Source organism: Lynx canadensis, chromosome B2 (genome assembly GCF_007474595.2).
Source record: "Lynx canadensis isolate LIC74 chromosome B2, mLynCan4.pri.v2, whole genome shotgun sequence".
NCBI classification, from domain to species: domain Eukaryota; kingdom Metazoa; phylum Chordata; class Mammalia; order Carnivora; family Felidae; genus Lynx; species Lynx canadensis.
The window spans coordinates 40,448,414-40,469,656 of record NC_044307.1 but is presented as its reverse complement, the minus strand read 5'-3'; the positions used below and the strand labels follow the sequence as shown (position 1 = coordinate 40,469,656).

General features: G+C 51.9%; 2 protein-coding genes across 5 annotated transcripts in view; one reads left to right on the top strand and one right to left on the bottom strand.

Annotated features, from left to right (window-relative positions):
- CCND3 (cyclin D3) overlaps positions 1 to 10,154 on the top strand; it is a 98,068-nt gene extending 87,914 nt beyond the window's left edge. For 2 of the 4 annotated variants that reach the window (XM_030315502.1, XM_030315503.1), the window contains 4 exons: positions 4,156 to 4,371; positions 7,402 to 7,561; positions 8,313 to 8,449; positions 8,949 to 10,154. In XM_030315502.1, coding sequence (XP_030171362.1) covers positions 4,156 to 4,371; positions 7,402 to 7,561; positions 8,313 to 8,449; positions 8,949 to 9,116 — 681 coding nt within the window. In that variant the 3' untranslated portion in view covers positions 9,117 to 10,154. Of the gene's footprint in view, positions 1 to 2,995; positions 3,287 to 4,155; positions 4,372 to 7,401; positions 7,562 to 8,312; positions 8,450 to 8,948 lie in introns of those variants that run through there. The other 2 variants (XM_030315501.1, XM_030315504.1) reach the window with 2 other exon arrangements.
- Positions 9,786 to 21,196, bottom strand: BYSL (bystin like). Its single transcript, XM_030315491.2, has 7 exons — positions 20,572 to 21,196; positions 16,966 to 17,128; positions 14,510 to 14,648; positions 14,027 to 14,160; positions 13,296 to 13,456; positions 13,026 to 13,128; positions 9,786 to 12,498 (listed from the first exon to the last, which is right to left on the bottom strand). The coding sequence occupies exons 1-7, from the start codon at positions 20,834 to 20,836 to the stop codon at positions 12,153 to 12,155; spliced, it is 1,311 nt and encodes a 436-aa protein (XP_030171351.1). The 5' UTR covers positions 20,837 to 21,196; the 3' UTR covers positions 9,786 to 12,152.
- Between the last annotated feature and the right edge of the window lie 47 nt (positions 21,197 to 21,243).

Here is a 21,243-nt window from a genome sequence, read left to right as displayed (position 1 = left end):
GCCATTTACAACAACATTGACAGACCTTGAGGGCATTACATTAAATGAAACAAGTCAGACAAAGAAAGATAAGTACTATATGATCTCATTTTTTTTTATATATGATCTCATTTGTATGTGGAATCTAAGAAAACCAAATTCAGACACAGAGAACAGACTGTCGGTTGTCAGAGGCAGGGAGTGGGGAGGTTTGGGGGGCTGAGGGAAGTGGCAAAAGGTGGTCAAAAGGTCCAGACTTTTAATTATAAGGTAGATGAGTTCTGGAGATGTAATGCACAACATGGTGACTATAGTTAACAATATTGTGTATTTGCAAGTTGCTAAGAGAGCAGATCTTAAAAGTTCTCATCGGAAGGAAAAAATGTAACTATGTGAGGAGACAGATGTTAACTAAATTTATTGTGGTAGTCATTTTGCAACATTTACATATATCAAATCCCTCGGTTGTATACCTTAAATTAATATAACTGATATATATGTCGATTGTATCTCAATAAAACTGGAAAAAATTTTAAGATAAAAAATAATGGTGATTTGCTGTCTTATCAAAGGTACAGTTTTCTTATCTCAATAGTCCTACTCAGTAATTCTAAAAGTAAAGAAACACCTTCCTTCAGGACAGATCTAGTTTCTGGTTCTGTACTTATTTCAAAAGCTATATGTTTTTAGTTCTCCTGCACCCTAAAAGCTTCTTACACTTCAACATCTTTGTTCCTTCCATAACTTCATACCTAAACTTTTAAATTTTAAATGTATTGTTCTCTTTAATGAAAGAGTGCATTGCAATGAATAAGTAGCTGAAGAAACTGCATGTTTGTGTTTTTGAAGACAGGAGTAAAGGACTTACAAGATCACACAAGGCACATGGCACAGATACATGTTGATACAACAAGGGTTCTTGAATTAAAAATATATGTAATTGTTAATATGCCATTTTCATCTCTCCAGCTGGTAGTGTTCGTTTTTTCTTCAAGTTTTCTAATGTTTGTTCATTAGATTGGCTCAGCCTTTCAGCAGGAAAATTTGGTAATAAGAACTGTATCAAAAGCCTTGGAATGTTTCATAACCTTACATTGAGAAATTCCACTTCTAGAAATTAATTCACTTCTAGAAACAATCATGAGTATGCACAAAGATACCACAAAAGCATTTTACTGTATTGTTTTTAATAGGGAAGAACTAGAAACACGTTAGATTTCCAATAATTCAGCTTTGGTAAAATGCATTATGATGCATTCACCAGTGGCATACTACGTAGCCATTGAAAATGTACACTATTTAGGGGCTCCTGGGTGGCTCAGTCATTGAGTGCCCTATTCTTGATTTTGGCCCAGGTCATGATCACAGGTTGTGGGATTGAGCCCTGAGAAGGGCTCCACACTGAGCCTGGAGCCTGTTTGAGATTCTCTCTCTCTCTCTCTCTCTCTCTCTCTCTCTCTCTGTCTCTCCCCGCCTCTCTCCCCCGCTTGCATGCTCCCTTTCTCTCTAAAATAAATAAAATTTTTAAAAATTAAGAAAAAATACATAGAATATTTAATGACATGGAAAAGTCCTAACAGTATTTTTTTTAGTGGGGTGAAAAGCCAGCTTACAAAACAGCTTGCAGTGATCTTATTCCTAAAAATATGTGTTCATTCACAGAACAATTGTAGAAAAAATAAACATTGACATTTTAAGGGGTCTTCTCTGGAGAAATTGTAGGTAGCTGTTACTTCCTTTTTTGTGTGTCTTATCCATATTGTCGAAGTTTTCTAGAATGTAAACGAACATTTCCATGATATGAAAATGACGGTAAAATGTATTCTATAAAACGGAACAACTCACTGAGAGAATGTTTAGCGTAGAACTTGCTGTAACAGTGTCCTGTCTCTTAACAAGTCACTTCTGTGGCTCCTTCCTCGGGAGGGCCCCAGGAGAGGCAGGGATCCCCAAGGCCGCCTCCCATTTGAAGCCTTACTGGAGGCCTGTGGTCTGCCTCTTGGTCATGTAGAATCCAGCTTTGGGGAAACTGCAAAGTAACCCAAAGTTTGGGAAGTAGGTTTATAGAGTCTGAGCTAGAAACTCCTTCTCAGAGGATCTAGTTTCTCCGCCCACGTTTTCCTCAAACAGAAACTAAGGCCGACTTCGGGGCTTGTCCAAGGCCACACAGCCAACTGAATGACAAGGTGAGGCCTTGAATCCTTGGCCTTTCCGCCCGGTTGTATTTGTGTAATATGCAGATTTAGACCGGCCCTTCTCATACTTTAATGTGCACGGGGATCACCAGGGATCTTGTTGAAATGCAGATTTTGATCCGGCTCGTCTCGGTGGGCCACTTATAACCAGCTCTCGGGGAGTGCCGTTTTTGTTGGTCTGGGGATCGCAGTTTAAGTAGCAGTGGTGTAGAGCACAGATTCTGGAGCCAGACTTCAGCTTCCAGGTCCTGGCTCTGCCACAGGCTAACTATGATTGTTACCCTCGCTGTGCTTCAGTTTCGTCATCTGCGAAATCAGTTTAACACCTGAGAGTTGTCGTGAGGAGTTAATAAGTTGCTACACGTTAAGTGCTTAGGTCGTTGTGCACTACGAAGTGCCCAGTCGATTATCATTCATATTGCCCAGAGCAATCAGCGGGTGAAGTAGGGTTTGTCGAATGAATGAATAACCTTTGGAAAAAAGTTCTTTCCCTGGAGGCTAGCGTCTGAGAAGCAAAAGGGGAGGGCTCGTCGGAGGGGAAGAGGCCCACCTCCAAGGAGCTTCTCTCCAGCGGGTGGCCAGAAGGGCCGGGAGCGCCCGGAAGCCGGCCGGCCCGCGCCCCGCGGACCAATGCGGCCGCCCGGGGGGAGGGGGCGGCCAGCCAGCCCTTTCCGTCTGGGGCTCCGGCGGCCCCGCCCCTTGCGCGTTGAGACGCTCGCATTCCACGGTTGCTACATCGTCGCGAGGGGCGGGGCGCCTGTCAGGGAAGCGGCGCGCGCGCCGGCGCGGGCGGGCTGGGGCTCGGCCGCGCAGTGCCAGCGCCAGCACCAGACCCGCGCCCCGCGCAGTCCAGACCGCCGCCTGCGTTCTGGCTCGCGAGCCCCAGCTCCCGCCCGCCCGTGCGCTGCCCGAGTATGGAGCTGCTGTGCTGCGAGGGCACCCGGCACGCGCCCCGGGCCGGGCCGGACCCGCGACTGCTGGGGGACCAGCGTGTCCTGCAGAGCTTGCTCCGCCTGGAGGAGCGCTACGTGCCCCGCGCCTCCTACTTCCAGTGTGTGCAGAGGGAGATCAAGCCGCACATGCGGAAGATGCTGGCGTACTGGATGCTGGAGGTATCTTCCGGAAGGGTCTCCCCTCCCCCGCCGCCCGGCTCCGGACATCTCCGGGCCGCCCTGTGGGGACATCCTGGTCTCAACAACAATCAGCAAGATGCTTCGGTGGCTCAGATCCCCGGGGCCTGGTCTCTCACTCGGGCACCGCAGCGAGCCGACTGCCTCCGTGGTGTCCCTTTCCCTTCCCCAGCCCTAACTCTGACTGCCGGTCGTTCGGCACCCTCCCTAACCCTTCCTTCGGGCCAGGAAAGCGGGACCGGGGCCACCCTCTCCCCTCCGGCTTCTCTCAGCGTCTCCTGCTTCCCTCCCCCGCTCGGATTGCTCGGGAGAGCGCGCCTGGAAAACCCTGGGCTCGGCCGCCCCCGCCCCAGAGCCGGTTCCTGTGTCTGTCGCGGGGTTCTGGCGGGGAAGACGGTGGGGGTGGCGCGCGCGCTGTTCCGGCAGTCAGGGAAATGAAAAGTGCGGGAGGCAGCGGCTGGAGTCTCCTCCCTTCCCTTTGGGTGTGTACAGTGGGTGGTGGTAATGGGGGTAAGGTCCCAGTTCTCTGCCCACCGTGGCTAACTCTTCCGTCCCTCAACCCCCTTCTTGCTATGGGGGAGGGCAGTCTCAGTTTGGAATCCTTGAGGAAGGGAGCCTCTGGCTTACCCCCACCCCCCAGGGGAGGGGGAAGGAGGCAGGCTACGCGGAGGAAGTGGGGGGCGTCACCTTAGGGAAGGCGCATCCTCCGTATTAGTCCTTGTCTCAGAAGGTTACACCCCCCCCCATTTTTTTGCCCCTCATCCACTTCCCTTCAACGCCCCCCCCCCCCCTTTAGTGCTGCTGCGTTCCCCATGCCCCTGCCCTAGAAGTGACTGTGCGCCCTCCCCCAGGTTTGTGAGGAGCAGCGCTGTGAGGAGGAAGTCTTCCCCCTGGCCATGAACTACCTGGATCGCTACCTGTCCTGCGTCCCCACCCGAAAGGCGCAGTTGCAGCTCCTGGGTGCGGTCTGCATGCTGCTGGCCTCCAAGCTGCGCGAGACTACGCCCCTGACCATCGAAAAACTGTGCATCTACACCGACCACTCTGTCTCTCCCCGCCAGCTGCGGGTGCGTGCATAACTCTCCCCCCCCCCCCCCACATACTGTCACCACACTTATCAGGAAAAGGAAGGCCAAGACCTCAGAAACTTTCTGCCCCTGGGGAGGGTAGCAGAACCGATTTTATTTTATTATTATTATTTTTTTTTTGGACAAAAGATACGGCAGTGTGGGGGACAGTCAGACGGTCAGGGTAGCTAACCGCGGCCTCCAAGCTTGAGCTGCCAGCATGAATTGAATCCCCTTCTCCTGACCTCCAGGGGGTGCCATTCCTTCCTGGTCTTTCCCCCAGATAGCAGCAAGTCAAACTGCATGTCTATACTCACTAGTACTTTGCCTCTGGGTTTACACAGCCACCATGAGTTATTTATTGGCAGCAAAAGGACATGCCTGCACACCCCCACTGGAGTGGGGGAGTGGAATGTGCTTCATGTGGGGGAGGGGGCTGCCTTGGTTGACTCTTTATCCCAGTGTGGACTTTGTGATTGAAAAGCCTCCTAGAGCCGATTAAAGTCAGGCCCCGATTGCTCTCAGGAAGGGCCAAGGAGTTGTCATCCCACCTTCTTTCCTTCCTTTTCTATCCCAGAAGAGCTAGCTCCTTCCAGGTCCTCGTTCTGAGGAACTCGAGCAGCTGCTTCAGGCCTGGTGGGATCACCTCTCCCTTTCCCCCTTAGCCAAAGGCCAGAGCTGAGGGATAGCCCGGGAGCTGAACTGCAGCTGCTTCCGATGTGATAATGATGCCCCCTCCCCTGGCCCACCCACTCTGACCGAGGTCTTTCATAACCCTGTGGGGAGCTGCTGTCACTCCTGTGGTTTGGGAAGTGGCTCCCTGGGCCCCTTGCTGGGAACTTGGGCTGGGCTCTTCCCGAGGCAGGGCAAGGGAGTCAAGGCTCTCTTTCCCCCACTGAGCCTGGAGAGGAGGTGGGGAAGCCGCTTGGATCTGGAAGAGGTTATTCAGGGCAGGCGGATCATCTCCTGGGGGGCCTGGGGGAGAGGATGGGTGAGCTGGCACCTTCCTCCACCTTGCTCCGCGGCGGCCAAGTCTTCTTCTGACCCTGAGAGGAGTCTCTGGGCCCCATCTCCTGGGGAGGAGGGCAGTATGCAGGCTGCTGTGATTGGCTGGCCGGGAAGCCAGGGTACTGGGGCCCCCGACTGCTGCTTGTCGAGGAACAGGATTCCTCTTCCTGCCAAGTAGCTCTCTGAGATGGGAGTAGGAGGCCAGAGTTGGGAATCCAGGAGGCCCCACGGCTCTTTGTGATGAATCTGGTAGTTTTTGGCAAGTCTGAAGGTGGAGCTGGTTTCCAGGGCCAGCGAGCAAGATGTTTCTGGAGGGGTTTGGGCTGGAAGGTAGAAGGGTACTTCCTTTTTGTGAAAAGACTGGCATGGTGTGTGTGCCTTTGTGTGAGGGTAGTCTCTCAGAACAGGCCACAAGGACTCTTCATCTTTTCCCTGTGCCTGAGCCGGGGGTGGAGTGTGCAGATGTCTTCTTATAAGGACAGAGTTGGAAGGGACTGCACAGAACTCCAGTCAGTCCAAACCCTTGTTGCAGCAGAGGGGGTCGAGGCCCAGAGAAGGAGGGAAAGGTCCCCGTCCTGCCTCAGCACTGCACTGAAGCGGCTGAGGAGGGTCTGGGTCTGGGTCTCCAGGCTAGCCCAGGTGGCCTTAAAGCCTACAGATGTGATACGAGCTGCCAGCCACCACCACTAATCGCTCCCAGGGGTGTGTTCCCCACCAGGCGAGGGCTGAGATTCTCAGGAGTTGCCCAGATACAGGGTAGGGTGGCTGCCTTCCCTCACATGGGACCCCCTCCTTCCATGCCTCCCCACAGGGAGACCCCCCATTGCAAGTCGCCTTCCAGATCTTTCCTTGGAGGGTAGGTGCTTTCTGGTCACTTCTGGGTTAGGAGCTAGAGAACTGGGGCAAGCATGAGTAGAATGCTGGCTTCTCGGCCCAACTTCTTTTGGCTCTGGGCCAGGCCCTTTTCTGTAGGGCCCTGTGAGAGGCTTGGGGCTGATTTATGAGGATGACACCTAGGTGGGGGCCGGGAGAGGGACAGCTGTGACTGACGGCCTGGAAGAGGTTGGGTGGGGTTGCCATTTCTGCCTTAGTAAGGGGCCAAACCCGAGAGTTCCTTCCTGTGATAAAACAGTGAAGAAATCCTCATGTGTGCAACTCAGAAATGGGGCCAGGACTAGGAACCTCAGATGAGTGGATTGGGTGGGGCGCCCAGCCCCCCCCAGGACGTAGCAGTGGTATGTAGCTGTGGGCAGGTGGAAATGCTATTTGGTCCCTCAAGGATCGCCTGGATCCGTCCTGCCTGGCTGGGCCTCTGCTTCGCTTCCTGAGATTTCAGTGACACTAGCCACTGTGGTTCCAGGTAAAGCCACTGTGGTTCCAGGTGGCGTGGGGTGCTGTGTCTCAGGACTCACCCCCAGTGTCCCACCAACACTGTGGGATGTGGCTTAAGTTGGGCAACCTCTCCTTTGAGGAACCTCAGGGTTGGTTCAGTGGGTGTGTCACAGGAGGCGCGGCCTCACGCTCATTTGGGTGTCTTCAAGAGGTGCAGACTTGGCTGGGATGCAGGACTGGAGAGGCTAGTGGTGATCTCCCCTTTCACAAATCCTTGGGATTATGGAGAGCCTTTCTGCTTCACCCCAGAGGAGGCTCAAGGTTGTGATGCCTGCCGCTGCAGTCTTCGTTCAACCTTGGCCGGAGAAGTACTCCGAGCCCTGCACGAAGTCAGGAGAAGGCCTGGCTTATTGGCCCCCGAAAGAGAACCAAATAGGATTGAAAGAGACAGTTCATATCAAACACGTAGTTCTGGCACCTTGTAAATGAGCAGTAGATGCTCAAAGCAAGTGCCCCCAATTCTTCCGCGCCCTGGACTCCCTACTCCACAACGCCGGTCCTTAAACCCAGAAGCAGAACTGGGGCCCTCGCCTTCAAGTTTGATGGGCTTCCTCCTCTGTGACATTTCTGCTTTACTCCCTACCCTTCCCTTCTTCAGCCACTGACTCCACCCTCTTTCCCAAACACCAGGACTGGGAGGTGCTGGTCCTGGGGAAGCTCAAGTGGGACCTAGCTGCTGTGATTGCCCATGATTTCCTGGCCCTCATTCTGCACCGGCTCTCTCTGCCCCGTGACCGGCAGGCCTTGGTCAAAAAACATGCCCAGACCTTTTTGGCCCTTTGTGCTACAGGTAAGAGCCCTATATACATTTTTGCCAGGTGAGGGAAATACAAATACTTGGAAGGGTGGGAGGTAACTGGATTCTGCTTCATACTCCTCTCAAAATTTGTCAATATTATCTCTCTTCTGGAGGCTCAGAAGAGGCAGCAGAACATGATCAGAGCTGTATGGGATTTTTTTTTTCTTTTTAGTGTTTGTTTTTGAGAGAGACACAGTGTGAGTGGGGGAGGGGCAGAGAGGGGACACAGAATCTGAAGCAGGCTCCAGGCTCAGAGCTGTCACACGGGGCTCGAACTCGTGAACCAAGAGATCATGACCTGAGCTGAAGTTGGACACTTAACCAACTGAGCCACCCAGGCGCTGCAGAGCTGTATGGGATTTTAGAGACCACCAAGTCTGTAAGTGGCTTGGAGAAGTGACTTGCTCAGGGTCTCACAGTCATTAAGTTGGGAGCACAACCAAGGTCTCTTGACCCTGGTTTTGTTTCCACACCAGGGAGAGACTCCTTCACCCTCTGGTCCCTGGCACACCGACCACCTTGGAGCAGACACACTTGTGCAAGTTTCCTGTTCACCCTGGTCCTCTCTAGGAGAGGCCCCTTCCTGCCTTTCTCCCTCGTTGCTCTTATAGTACTCACTGCTGGGGTTTCTGGTATGCCCTCAGCTCTATTCTCACTGCCTGGCATTTCTGGAGCAGTAGGAAGTCCGTGCTGGCCGTGATCTTTTAAGCCTTTGCCTCATGGTTCCCTCTTCCTTTCCAAGATTACACCTTTGCCATGTACCCACCGTCCATGATCGCCACGGGCAGCATTGGGGCTGCAGTGCAAGGCCTGGGCGCGTGCTCCACGACTGGGGACGAGCTCACAGAGCTGCTGGCAGGGATCACAGGCACAGAGGTGGTGAGTGCAGGGGCGCCGGCTGTGGCCGGTCAGCACTTCCTCAAGCAGTGCTATTCCCTGAGTCTCCAGCAGAGGGAGGAATGCATCCCTAGCCTGGTCTCCACTCCTGGTTTCAGGTGCCCCACCCCTGGGGCTTCTGTGGCCTTCTGTCTTGGTCTGGAGAAGAGCAGGTGGCTTGGGTGGGTTGAAGGGCACTGTTACTGGGTGCCCTTTTCCTGCCAAATGATGTGCAAGAGTGGGGGTGGGGAAGCTGCTGTCAGATTATTGGGCTGCTCTCACACTCCCTTGCCACATCCTCTTGCCAGTTTCTTAGAACTGAAGGCTGATTCCTGGGGCTGGGTTGTGGCCTAACCTCCCAACTTCCCTGTGTGCTGGAAGGTGTCCCTCACCCGCATCTGCTGCCAGATGCTGTGGGGGTGGGAAGCAGACCCTTCATTCCAAAGGGGACCTTCTGCCCTCCACCCAGCAGTCACTCTTTGCTGTTCCCCCGTGTTTGCAGGACTGCCTGCGGGCCTGTCAGGAGCAGATTGAAGCTGCGCTCAGGGAGAGCCTCAGAGAAGCCGCCCAGACCTCGCCCAGCCCTGCACCCAAAGCCCCCAGGGGCTCCAGTAGCCAGGGGCCCAGCCAGACCAGCACTCCCACAGATGTCACAGCCATTCACCTGTAGCCCCGGAGAGGCCCCCTCCAGTGGCCACTGGCAGCAGAGGAGGGGACACTGCCACCCCCCCTCCCTGCCTGCAGGAACGAACCACGCCACGCCACGCCACATCGGAAGCCTGAGGGGGCCCCCTCCTGTTCGCCCCTCGCCAAGATGAAGGGGGCAGGCCCTACCTATCCCTGCAGTGTGCACTAAGGGGCCTGGCCAGCCGTGTTTGGGTGGCCCGCCAGGCTCCTCCTTTTCCCTGCATCTGACCGGCTCCGCTCTTTCCTTGATCCTAGCTGGCGGTGGGCCAGGCTGGTCGGAAATGAAATTGAAGTAGGTAAAATACATGCACCAGCGTTCCTTTTTGAGGCCCCCTTATTTCTGGGGCTCTCGTGTTCTCAAATGCCAAAATGCCCCCAGTGCCTTGTAAAGGTGTTGCACCTTCCAGAGTTCATGTATTTGGATTGGGGTCTTTCTGAAGAGATTTCAGAGATGCTGATAGACATGTGTGAGGGGAAACAGTCTGGACAGCTCCTCCTGACACGCTTTGGAGGCCCCAATATAATCTGTGCGCGTAGCTGCTCCTAGAGGGAGGGACCAGGCCTCTGTCCGAGGGGCGGGCAAGAACCAACCAATCCCTCCTTGCTTTGCTTTCCGCTCAGCTTCTCCTGTGTGATTGAGGGGGGTTAGTGCTGAAGGAAGAAGTTGTTTTAATTTATTAATTGCTTTGAGGACAACTGAAAGAGGGTGTGGTGGGGCCCACTGACCCCACACGCGGTGGTAACCCTGGTGGTTGCTGCATCCCTCCCCTCTGCTACTGGCTGGAGGATCTTTGTGGCCAAGGAGCTGCTACAGCCTGGGGTAGGGCCATGCCCTCCTCTCCCTCTGGCCCTCTGCCCCATTCTCTGGGGGTGGGGGATGGAGTAGGGATAAACTGGAGGTGACTGAGCCCCTGTCTGGAGAGGGAGGCGAGCCCTGTTGACACAGGTCTTTCCTACGGCCACAAGGTCCAGGCTGGTGGCCCAGGACCATCATGCTACCTTAATAAAGATTCTGGAATAAGCCTGGCTTTGGCTTCTTGGATTGGATGGTGCTATGGGGAAAAGCCGTTTCTGGGCTGCATGAGGGAAGCAGGGCAGAAGTCAAGGGTCATCATGCAGAGATTACCACAAGCCATTTCTGTAAGGGGCCAGGAAGTAAATATTTCAGGCTTTGTGGGTCATTTGGTTTCTGCCCCAGATATAGTCAGCTCTGCTTTACAATGGGATGTACGCATTCCTAAAATTCACTGCACCATGCAAAATTGCACAATAAAAACCACAGGGCTCATGGGAAACCGGGCTTGAGGCACAATACTCAAAAAAACTTAATGAGTGACACATTTCTTAAAGGAAATAAAGTGGATAACCCAGTTTTCAGTTTGAAAGGTTAAGAAACCTGTACTAGGACACAGCCCTTTTATCTTGGAAAAGACCTGAAGTATGTGGAAGCAGAGGTCAGAAGGCTGTGGAAGGGGAGCGAAGCCACCAGGTGTGGGTGTGGCTCTCCATGCAAGGTGAGCAGAGGCTGCTCTGGGTACTTGTCGGAGGCACGTGCAGGTGGTGTCGCCTGGCTGGCCTCCGCTGGGCAGTTCCCACCTAGTGTTTCTTAGAGAAAACTGCATGTAAACGGGAAACTTGTGATCAACTTCTTCCCAAATGCATTAACTGGGTTGGAACGAATTCACGTTTTCAAAAGCAAATAAGCAGCGTTCTAGCAGGACCGTACAGCTGACTCTTAGGTAACGTGGGCTTGAACCCTGCAGGTCCTCTTCTGCACAGACTTTTTTCCAGGAGACATATAAATGTATGGTATTCATACAGTGTGAATTGTGCTCTAAACGTATTTTGTGATTTTCTCAACATTTTCTTTTCTCAGGTGTACTTGATAGAATACTATATATGTGACATAACCTACAAAACATGTTAATCCACTGTTGATGTTACCAGTAAGGCTTCCAGTCAACAGTAGGCTACTGGTAGTTAAGTTTGGGGAGTCAAAAATTACACGCAGATTTTTGGCTATGTAGGGGGTTGGTGCCTGTAAGCCCTGCACTGTTCAAGGGTCAACTGTGCTCAGTTCTGCTGCTGGAGCATGAAAGCAACCGTAAAACTCAAGTGGCTAGGCACGGCTGCATCCCAACACAACTTTACTTATGGACACTGAAATGTGAATTTCATAGAATTTTCATCTCTCACAAAATATTATTTTTTCCTAACCATTTAAAAAATGTAAAAATCATTCTTACCTCATGGGCAATAAGAAAATGGGCATATGACTCTAGTCTGCCAATCCCTGATCTAAAACTTTAAATTAGCCAAGAAATTTAGAAAAACTGTCTGGTGGGGACTCTGGATCTACTCCTTCCGGGGCCTGATTTTCTTCCCTCTGTAGCCTCAGTTTCCTCTAGGGACTTTCTCCTGCAGCAATCCACCCACAGAGGAGACAGGACCATCTTTTGAACAACCTCCAAAATAGCCTCTGCCTCAAGTTGAAGGCAGAGGATGCCTCAAGGGGCTAATAGGGTGGGTAGGGCGTGGAGACACAAACTTGTAGAATAAGGAGATGGGGGTATCCTCTGTAAACTGGCAAGAATCCACTCCTCGACAGGAACAGAGAAGAGCTTCCCTCCAGCTAAAGAGGGAAAGCACAAAGATCTCCATCGATCACATCAAAACACAAAAGTTCAATAAATACCTGCCTTTGGTTTTTATCCCCATCCCAGTGACTTGACACAAGAGCCTGAGAAAAAGAACCTATTCCAAGCCCCAGTCAGGGAGTGGGGATGCTGGCATGTGGCATCTCAAGTCACGTCTCACAACCGAACAGGGACGAAGGCCTAGGATGGAAGAAGGGCCCAGCCAGACCCTTAATCCTCCCTGTCAGGTACAGGGAGCCGCAGATGCCTGGGACCTCTCTCCCTGCCCTGATCTGGGACTTCAGCTGTAAAATCTCAGTGTCCCCAGCAGGGATCCTGGTGTCCCCCCCCCATGCCCCTCAGACCAGGGCGAGTAACTTTCCTCACTCCATGGTGACAGGAACGTCTTCCACGTCTCGGGGCACTGCACTCTGAAGTTCACGCCTGATCTCAGGGGACAGCTGTGGATGGGGCTGCAGCCGGAGCAGTTCCAAGAGGGCCTCCTTCTGATCTGTGGCCAGGTCTGCCTTGTAGCGCTGGACCAAAGTCAGGAGGCACTGGTGCCAGAGCACGGGCAGTTCGCGCCTCTCTGTCCGGAAGCCCAGGAAGTGGAAGACCAGGGCGTCTAGCACCCGGTAGGGCAGTGCGTACTTCTTATCCAGCAGCAGCCGAAGGAAGATGCTGTTGGCACCGCTGTATTCCATCTCGGCAATTTTCAGCATGGCTGCACTGGTGAGGAAGGGTCAGTGGTGGGGGAGATGCTGGAGGCAAGATCCGCCCTCTCCCCTGCCTCTTCCCCTCCCCTCCTCTGCTGGCCCCTGCACTGCACCGTGCCTATTCTTAAGGGGGCCATCTCAGGCCTCCTTCTCACCTACCCCAGCTTCTACTCCTCGGCCTCAGTCACCAGCTGTATACGCATTCACCCCAAATCCCTACCTCTGGTTCAGCCTGCTCGTCTCAGTACCTGGCTAGAATACATTCAAGCACCTGAAGATCTCCACCCCTAACATCCTTTCTTCTCATGTTTCCTATTCGTTCATTCAACTATTTACTGTGCCAGGTGGGGATCCTGTTTCGGGGGAACTTACATTCTGTTGGTGTAGTAACGCACCCAACAGCTTAAACAACCCACAGATCCAGGGCTGCTCCTAGCTCCTTCCTCACTCTGTCCATCCCCTCCAGCCCCAGTCCTGGGATTCTCCTATCTGGATGCCTCCTGACTCATAGTCCTCTTCCCCCCCTCCCCCCAACACTACCTGGAGTGCAACACAGGGATGGAGCATTTGGTGATGATGCTACCCACGATGATGGCTTCCCGGAGGGTACAGGTGCCAGACTCACACAGTGGGATCAGGATCCCTGGGGAGGGTCAGAGGGGAAGGCACTTTGAGCCCAGGGTGAGAGGAGAGAGCCACAGCAGGAAGCACCCCCCACCCACCCGAGACAGTCATCTCCTGTCAGGCTTGTTGCTTTCACCTGCAGGGGCTCTAGCCCCTCCCTCTCTTAGCGGCCTCCCGGGTTCCCACCTTTAAACCAGGCTCCGGGCTTGAACAGGGCCTTCTTGAGTGCCATGTAGAGGTGGAAGTTGAGTCGTTTGTATTCAGCGATGTCATCTCGTACCCGGGGGAGCAGGACAAGATTGTAGAAGCGCTGGGCCATGCGTTCCTTGAGGTTAGAGGCAAAAATCCTATTTTGGGGAAGATATGGGGGAGACTCCAGCTCACATGATAGCCCAGAGCTGGCATTTTAAATACACTGTGGACGGTGAACACTGGAGATTCGAGGGGTGTGCAGAAGTGACCCGTGTGCACCTGCTACACCCGCCACATTAGGAAGGGAACGGGAGGGGCTACGAGGGGTACCTAAACGGAGTCAACGCTCTGTCCTGGGGGAGCCACAGCTCTCCTCTGTTCACCTTCCCTCCCCGACATGGGTTTGTTCTCTCCACCCTGGTGTCGCAGGGGACCCGAGCATGCCCAGGGAGCCACAGGCTTTGGAGGCCACTCTGACACCCCAGGGACTGTGCTCCAGTAGTTATAAGCCTTTCTCCTGGAAACTCATCACAGGCGAGTCTCAACAGGGTCCCGGCCCCAAAACATGGAAACGGGAAAAGCTGGGAAAACAGTGACCTACAGAAGCACAAGACAGAGCTCTGGGGCAAAGCTCAAATGTAACGGCCAAGGCAGAGAAAGCCTGTCTCCCCACAGCCAGCATTTACCTACAGACCCCAGGCCACCCGAACCCCCATCTACTCCACCTGGTGGCTTGGTACATGGCGGCTGCTGTCCAGGCCTCAGGGTCTGTAACGTAGAGGATCTGCTCCCAGTTGGAGAGTGCAGGGATGATCTTGAAGGCCTTGGGCAGCTTCCCACTGCGGTACTTAGATAACACCTGCGGAGGCGAGTGCAAATCATCACTGTCAATGACACGTGCGCCGTGTGCCAGGTCCCTGTCTGGGTGCTTTTCACAGATTAGCTCAATCCTCACAACAATTCTGAAGGGTATGTCATCAGCACCCTCATTTTCCAGATGGGGAAACCAAGACCACAGTTAAGTAATCTTCCCCAAGGCCACCAAGTCCCTGAGTAGCAGAGCAGAAATCTGAACCCACGCACTGGGGCTCTTAACCTGCTCTTGGCCACCATGCCTCATTTGTACAAGACGTGGGCACCCAAACCCTTAGTGCGAGCCCACGGCCCCTGGGAGGGTATTTCATCGTGGCTCTCCACTCGGCTCTTACCTCCCGGACCCCTCTGTAGACTTCCAGGACTCGGGGGTCCAGCTGCGGCATAGGAAAGCCTGACACCTCTGACATGACCGTCTCAACTTCCGTCTGCTTCTCGGTCAGCTTCTCCATGATGATGTCAGCCAGGGTGCGCCTAGGAGTAAGGAAGGTGTGGGAGGGAAGCAGGGACGGCTGTGGCCAGTCCAGGAAGCTCTACACTCCCCCCACAGTCCCTTGTGAGCTCCAGTACATCTGTGATCCCGCTGGGATGTGCGGCCCCAGTCTCCCTGGGTCTTACTGCCCACCACAGAATCCCTGCAGGGTGCAGAGGACCCAAAGGTCATTCGACCTGGGACAAAGCTGACGGTTGTGTGGAGGTGAAGAACCAGGACTCTGTAATCAGTCTGCCTGGGTTCAAATTCTGGCTCTTCCTCTCCCTACATGACCCTGGGCATGCTCCTTGGTCTCTCTATGCCTCAGTTTCCTCGTCTGTGAACCAGGGATAATAACAGTACCTCCTCATAAAGTTACCGTAAGGATTACGTGAGTTAACGTATGTCCAGTATTTGGAACTGTTGGCACACAGCAAGTATGTAGTAAGCGTTGCCTGTTTCAAACACGTTCACCACTCGCCGATAATATGTTGAGGACTCTCCAGTTACAAAATTCTAGTCTGACCTCTCTAGAGACACATCTCAGTTTTTTACCAAGATTTCAAGTAGCTGGAGCCATTAAGGGGGTGGCTGTGACACAAACATCCCCTCAATTTAATTTATTAAAATTTATGTAGATATTTCTAAGAGTATGATGTTTCTCTCAGGTTCCTTCCACAGAGTACATCAAACATAACTCTATCACGAGAATTCACAATTACTGTCACAGTGTGCTTTGGTAAAATAATGCTAAGGTATTTTTAAAATGGCTCCTGTTTTTTCAACACCAGGCGCTGAAGCAGGACTTTCCAGATGTTATTCCATGTAGTCAGTGCAATATCTGATAGAAGTGTCATTACCGTCATTATTCAGACACAGGAACTGATACCCAGACAGGTCAATAACTCAATCAAGCTCTCAGAGCTCTCAAGTGGGGAGAGTCAAACCCTGGTCTTTCAGGTTCTAAAGTTCAGGTACTTTTATACAATACTGAGCCCCAAACTAAATGGGCCTCTGCTGAGTTCACGTGGCTCTGGATCTGCTTTCGGAAGGCGCCAACCATCAATTCTCAAGACTGTCAGGAGCCCCTGTTTCTGGTAGCATTACTTTTATTTACTGCAAGCTATGAAATCATCCTACCCATAACGTCAGAGTGATGTGTTACGGGGGCGCCTCAGGGACTGTCAGTTAAGCGTCCGACTCTGGATTCTCAAATAAGCGACCACGGAACTTAATCATTCAGCTTCCCTGTCTTTCCCCGGTATTACCAGCAATGAGAGATACATCGGCCCCGAAAAAGCCCAAGAACCAAGAACAGTGTCGTGTTAAGTGTCACAGGGTCGGAATGAACTAGTTGACGGCCTTTATCCTTTAGACTCCCCTCCCCTGGATCAAAATTGAGGGGCGTAAGAGTTTGATCACAGGAGCTTAAATGCCTGCATGTTGGGGAGCCACCATTTAGTATACATGACAACAAATTGTGTTTTTTTGTTTGTTTGTTTTGTTTTTTAAATTTTTTTTAACGTTTATTTTTGAGACAGAGAGAGACAGAGCGTGAACAGGGGAGGGGCAGAGAAAGAGGGAGACACAGAATCTGAAACAGGCTCCAGGCTCTGAGCAGTCAGCACAGAGTCCGACGCGGGGCTCAAACTCATGGACCGTGAGATCATGACCTGAGCCGAAGTCGGACGCTTAACCGACCGAGCCACCCAGGCGCCCCCAAATTGTGCTTCTAACAGGAGGTGATTGTGCCCATCAGGGAACATGTGGCAATGTCTGGAGACATTTTTTGGTTGTCATGATGGGGGAAAGGTCACCAATGGTATCCAGTGAGTGGAAGTCAGGCATGCTGCTAAACATTCTACATTGCACAGGACGGCCTCGACAAAAAAAGAATTATCCAGCTCCAAATGCCAATAGTGAGGAGGCTGAGAAACCCTGGATGAAATGAAGCTGAGAGTACGAAAGAGATCTGGCCAAGGAAACTGAACATAGCAGTAAGACAACTGAGCATGCCAAGACCAAAGGCAAAGAGATGGGTCCCCCCACAGGCCTGAAAAAAGGCCCTGCAGCTGTTTCCCCAGGCAGTCCGGGCAGTTCTCCCACAGGCAGACAGACAGATGGGCAGGAGGTCTAGTTCATTCTCATTCAGATAGGTCCTTTGAAGATGGGCCAATTTTGCCAAGTTGGTTCCCCACAACTAGCTATGCTCGGATCCTTCCCAAATGTAGGGAATCAAAACTGCCAGGACATGTGCTTCCCTGTGGAAAGCTGCCACCAGGACCCGACACCCCTAATCCCAGGCCACGCCAGCTCTACCTGGCAGGAGGGTTCTTGTTCATGAACATCTCGATGGCACGCTCATCCTCAGGGTCCACAACCACTTCTGCATGATGGCCTGCCCCTGTCATTGTGGCAGCCTTCTCCAGGGTGGGCCACTCCTCGTCCTCGTCATCTGATCCATCCCGCGGGACCCCTGGACCTAGAAGAGATGAAATGGATAAGCAAGGCAAGCAGCGGCTGAGGGATGTAGAGGTCAATTCAACTTTACCCATGATGTGCATGCAGGCCTCACATGTGCTTGCAGCAGGTACAGATGGGTGCAGTGGAAGTGATGAAGCGCCCGCTAGCTTCCTGTTCCCAAGGGCTTACAGTCTTTTCTTTTTTTTAAATTTTTTAAAAAATGTTTTTATTTTTGAGACAGAGAGACAGAGCATGAGCAGGGGAGGGGCAGAGAGAGAGGCAGACACAGAATCCAAAGCAGGCTCCAGGCTCTGAGCTGTCAGCACAGAGCCTGACGCGGGGCTTGAACTCACGGACTGTGAGATCATGACCTGAGCTGAAGGCTGACGCTTAACCGACTGAGCCACCCAGGTGCCCCCAAGGGCTTACAGTCTTGAGGAACAAAATGTACAAACGTGAACCAAGCAGATAGTGATGCCAACGAGTAACTGCTGACACGGTACACAGTCAGTCATACAGCAGGAACTATTCTAAAGACTGTACATAACTTTCCTAACACCAAGGGAGGTGCCCTCGTTCTACCCAGTTTCAGATGGGGACCTGGAAGTACAGAAAAAGGAAAGTTAAGTAACTTGCCTAAGGCAGGTAGTCCGGGTTTAGATTATGCATTCTTCACCCCTGTTCTACACACATTGTAGGGCTTCGTGACAGGCCAAAATGAGTGGTAGAGACAAAATATACCACAGGCACACAGAAGGGGGTGAGAGCAGAGGATGGTTAGGCTCTGGATAGGCAGTAAGGGAGATGGAAGAGTGTGGTCCAGACCTGGGTAACAACACTGGCAGGAAGGCTTGGTTACGAGAGTTATCTGATAGGCAATAGCAAGAAATGAGATTAGATGGGTAAAGTAAAGCCGGACTGTGGAGGGCCTTGAGGCCAGGCAATGGAGTTCAGATTTCAGTGAAACAACCCATTTTTATAACTGATTCTTGGATGACTCCAGCCGGCTGGCCATTTGGAAAGGGATGTAATAGTCCACGCAGAAAAATAAAATGCTACACATGACCAGCTCCTTAAGAACAGAGGCAGCGTGTGACAAAAGCCAAATGGGAAAGGGGGGGGGTGCACCAGACGTTTTGTTTCCCCATGCTGACAAATCTCAAATCTGGGCTTGTAGGTAGATTTCCCTTTACCCCGGATACTAACTCCAGCTGCCTCCTGTATGGCAGCTTGGGGATGACCCACAGGCAATTCAAATCTCACCTGTCATCAACTGAACTCACTCCTTCCCTCCTAGGTCTACACTATAGGTCTACACTACTCACTGTGTTCCATGTCTAAGTAAAGAGCACTACCATCCACCCATTGCTAAGCCAGAACCTGGCAGGCCTGCCTCATCCCCTCCCTTCACCCCCAAGACACAATTACCAAGTCCTATTTAATTCTACTTCACACACTATCTCTCAAATCCTTCACAGCTTTGCCTAAGCCTAGATCAGCATCATCTCTTGCCCGTGTTAGTTCAACAGTCCCCTAACAGGTCTCCATATTCTCCAATAGCCTCCCAGTGTTTAGGATAGCTTTAAATCCTGAACACAGCCTCCAAGTCTTTTGTAGATTTGGCTCCTACCTAACTTACTATCATTAACCCATTCACTCAGCAAACACTGGGCGCCTACTATATGTGAGGTACTGTTCTGAGTATTGAAAAAAATCAGTGTAAAAGAGAAACTTATGGGGCTTATGTTTTAATCAGGGAGATAGACGATAATAAATATCAAAAGAAGACAAGTGCTACGAAAAAAGACATAGGGCAGAGCAGAGAAGTTGGGAGTGTGGAAACAGGGGAGGGGGGTGTGTTTCCATTTTTAATGGAGTGGCTAGGGCAGCCTCTCTGAGAAGGCGAAGAATCAGGGGAATTAGCCTACAGGGTTATGAAAACAGAAGGAATAACCAGCGCAAAAGCCCTAACTTACTATGTTTAAGGAACAATAAAGCTTGTATGGATGAAGAGGGCGAGGGGAAAGTAGAAGAGGCCAGACTGACAACAAGGGCAGATCATGTAGGTCTCTGTAGTCCTCTAGCTGTTAAGAGTAGACTGGAGGGGGTATGGGAGACTAATGAGGAAGCTACTACAATGATCCAGGGGAGAGATTACGGTGGCTCAAATAGGACTGTGTTCTGAGGTGATGAGAAGTGATCTAACTCTGGATATATTTTGAAGGGAGAGTCAACAGGATTTCCTAACAGATCAGATGTGGGGAAAGAGAGGGGTTCGAGGTTTCTGTCTCGAGCAAATGGAAGGAAATCATGCTACTATCTGAGACGAGGAGGACAGTGGGAGGAGCGGGTTTGGAGAGAAGATCAGGATTTCTGTTTTGGACATACTGATTTGAGACGTCTATTAGACTTCAAATTGGAGATGCCAAATAGGCAGTTGAAATAGGAGAATCTAATTTTCACGGAAAAGATCAAGGCTAGAATACAAAGTTGGGAGCAGTCACCAAATAGAAGATACTTAAACCGAGAAACCGACGACAGCAACAGAGAAGTGCTGTGAAGAGAAGAGGTCCAAAAACTGAACCTTGTGGCACATCAATAAGAGGGTGAGGACAAAAGAGGAGCCAGCAAAAGATGCTGAGAGGTGAGGAAGTAGTAAAACAGGAATGTGATGGCTTAGAAGCCAAGTAAAGATGCTGAAGCCAGGAGACCAGTGTTCAACTGTTGTCAAACACTGCTCTCAGGACAGATGAAAGATGAGATCTGAGAAACAGATTAAACAACTGGGAGGACCACACTTCCACCCTAATAAAAAATACTGACCATCTTCTAATTAGTTTCTCTTCCTCTTTGGCTCCTAAACAATATTGTTCTTTCTGCTCAGAGCACTCACCACTCGGTTTTCAGGTCTCAGGCACGAAGGTCATGCAGTCTGGGAAGCCTGACCCTCAAAAGTAATGTTACTGTTATAAGAGAAGCTATGTTTTCGTTGTCGTGAAATGTATTATCCTAATAGTTGTCTCTCTGTTGGGCTAGACTGAAAGATCTTGAAGTCAGACACATGTCTTTCTTGTTTTCCTCTTTACCCAAACCATGTAAACTCCTAGCGCAGTGCAAAGCACAGGCTAGACATCCCACAAGTATTTATAGAACAAATAGACAAATGTTAGGAGTTCTTTGTGGCGTGAGCAATTACTTCCTGTTGGTCTAACTTCGGGGATGCCCAGAAGCGAATACTTAAAAACTACAAGTGGGCGTGGAGGGCTCTGACTACTCTAAATCTGCTCCAGGACTGGGGAAACCCTTTGCAAGAGTCATTACCTTTGCAAGGATGTAATGCGGACCCCTTATTTATTTTATTTTCTCATTCCAAACTCCTCCCTGCCGGATACCTTTCGGCCGTCTACCTTTCTTCCCCACAACCAACCACCCTATTCCTGGCACACACCCCCTGCCACTCACCCAGCCGCGTGGTGCGCTCCCGTGGTGCTGCGGGCTTGTCCCCAGTCCCATGCTCGGCCTCCAGCTCCTCCTGCTGCTGCCGCGCTTGTTGCAAAATCCGTCGGGTCAGCCTGGGCCCCACGTACTCTTCCTCTTCTCCGGTCCCGCGACCCCGCCGCTTTTCCCGGGACCCTGCTCGCACCGCGTCCCCAGCCAGGATCTGCTCAGCCAGGGGCGCATGTTTTTCCTGACCTGCGGCTCCGCGAGCCGTCTTGAATTTGGGCATTTTCCCGGAAAACTTTGCCGGAAAGGTTCACACGTGGGGCCACAGGAAAAAGCCTAAAGTGCGCTTGCGCAACGAACTTCCAGCTCCCAAGAGCCCCCCCCCCACCGCCCACGGAGTTCACGGCGCCACCTAGCGTTCGGAGGCTAGGATGCCATCAGCGCCGCCACACCCCCTAAAAGAGCTCACGGGTCCTGGATCTGGACTTCCGAATGATCTCATTGCACTTAACGCTGACTTCTCGAAGTGGTGGCAGTCCGAGCCATGACTTTCTACCTTCATGGATCTAGGCCTTCTGTGCCCAGCAAAACGTGAACTTGGAGCTGGAAGCCAGGACGTCACCGGAGGCGTCACCCAGGAGGTGCCTAGACCCGCCCCTGTTCCTCGTGAGCGCGTCTACTGGGCGCTCT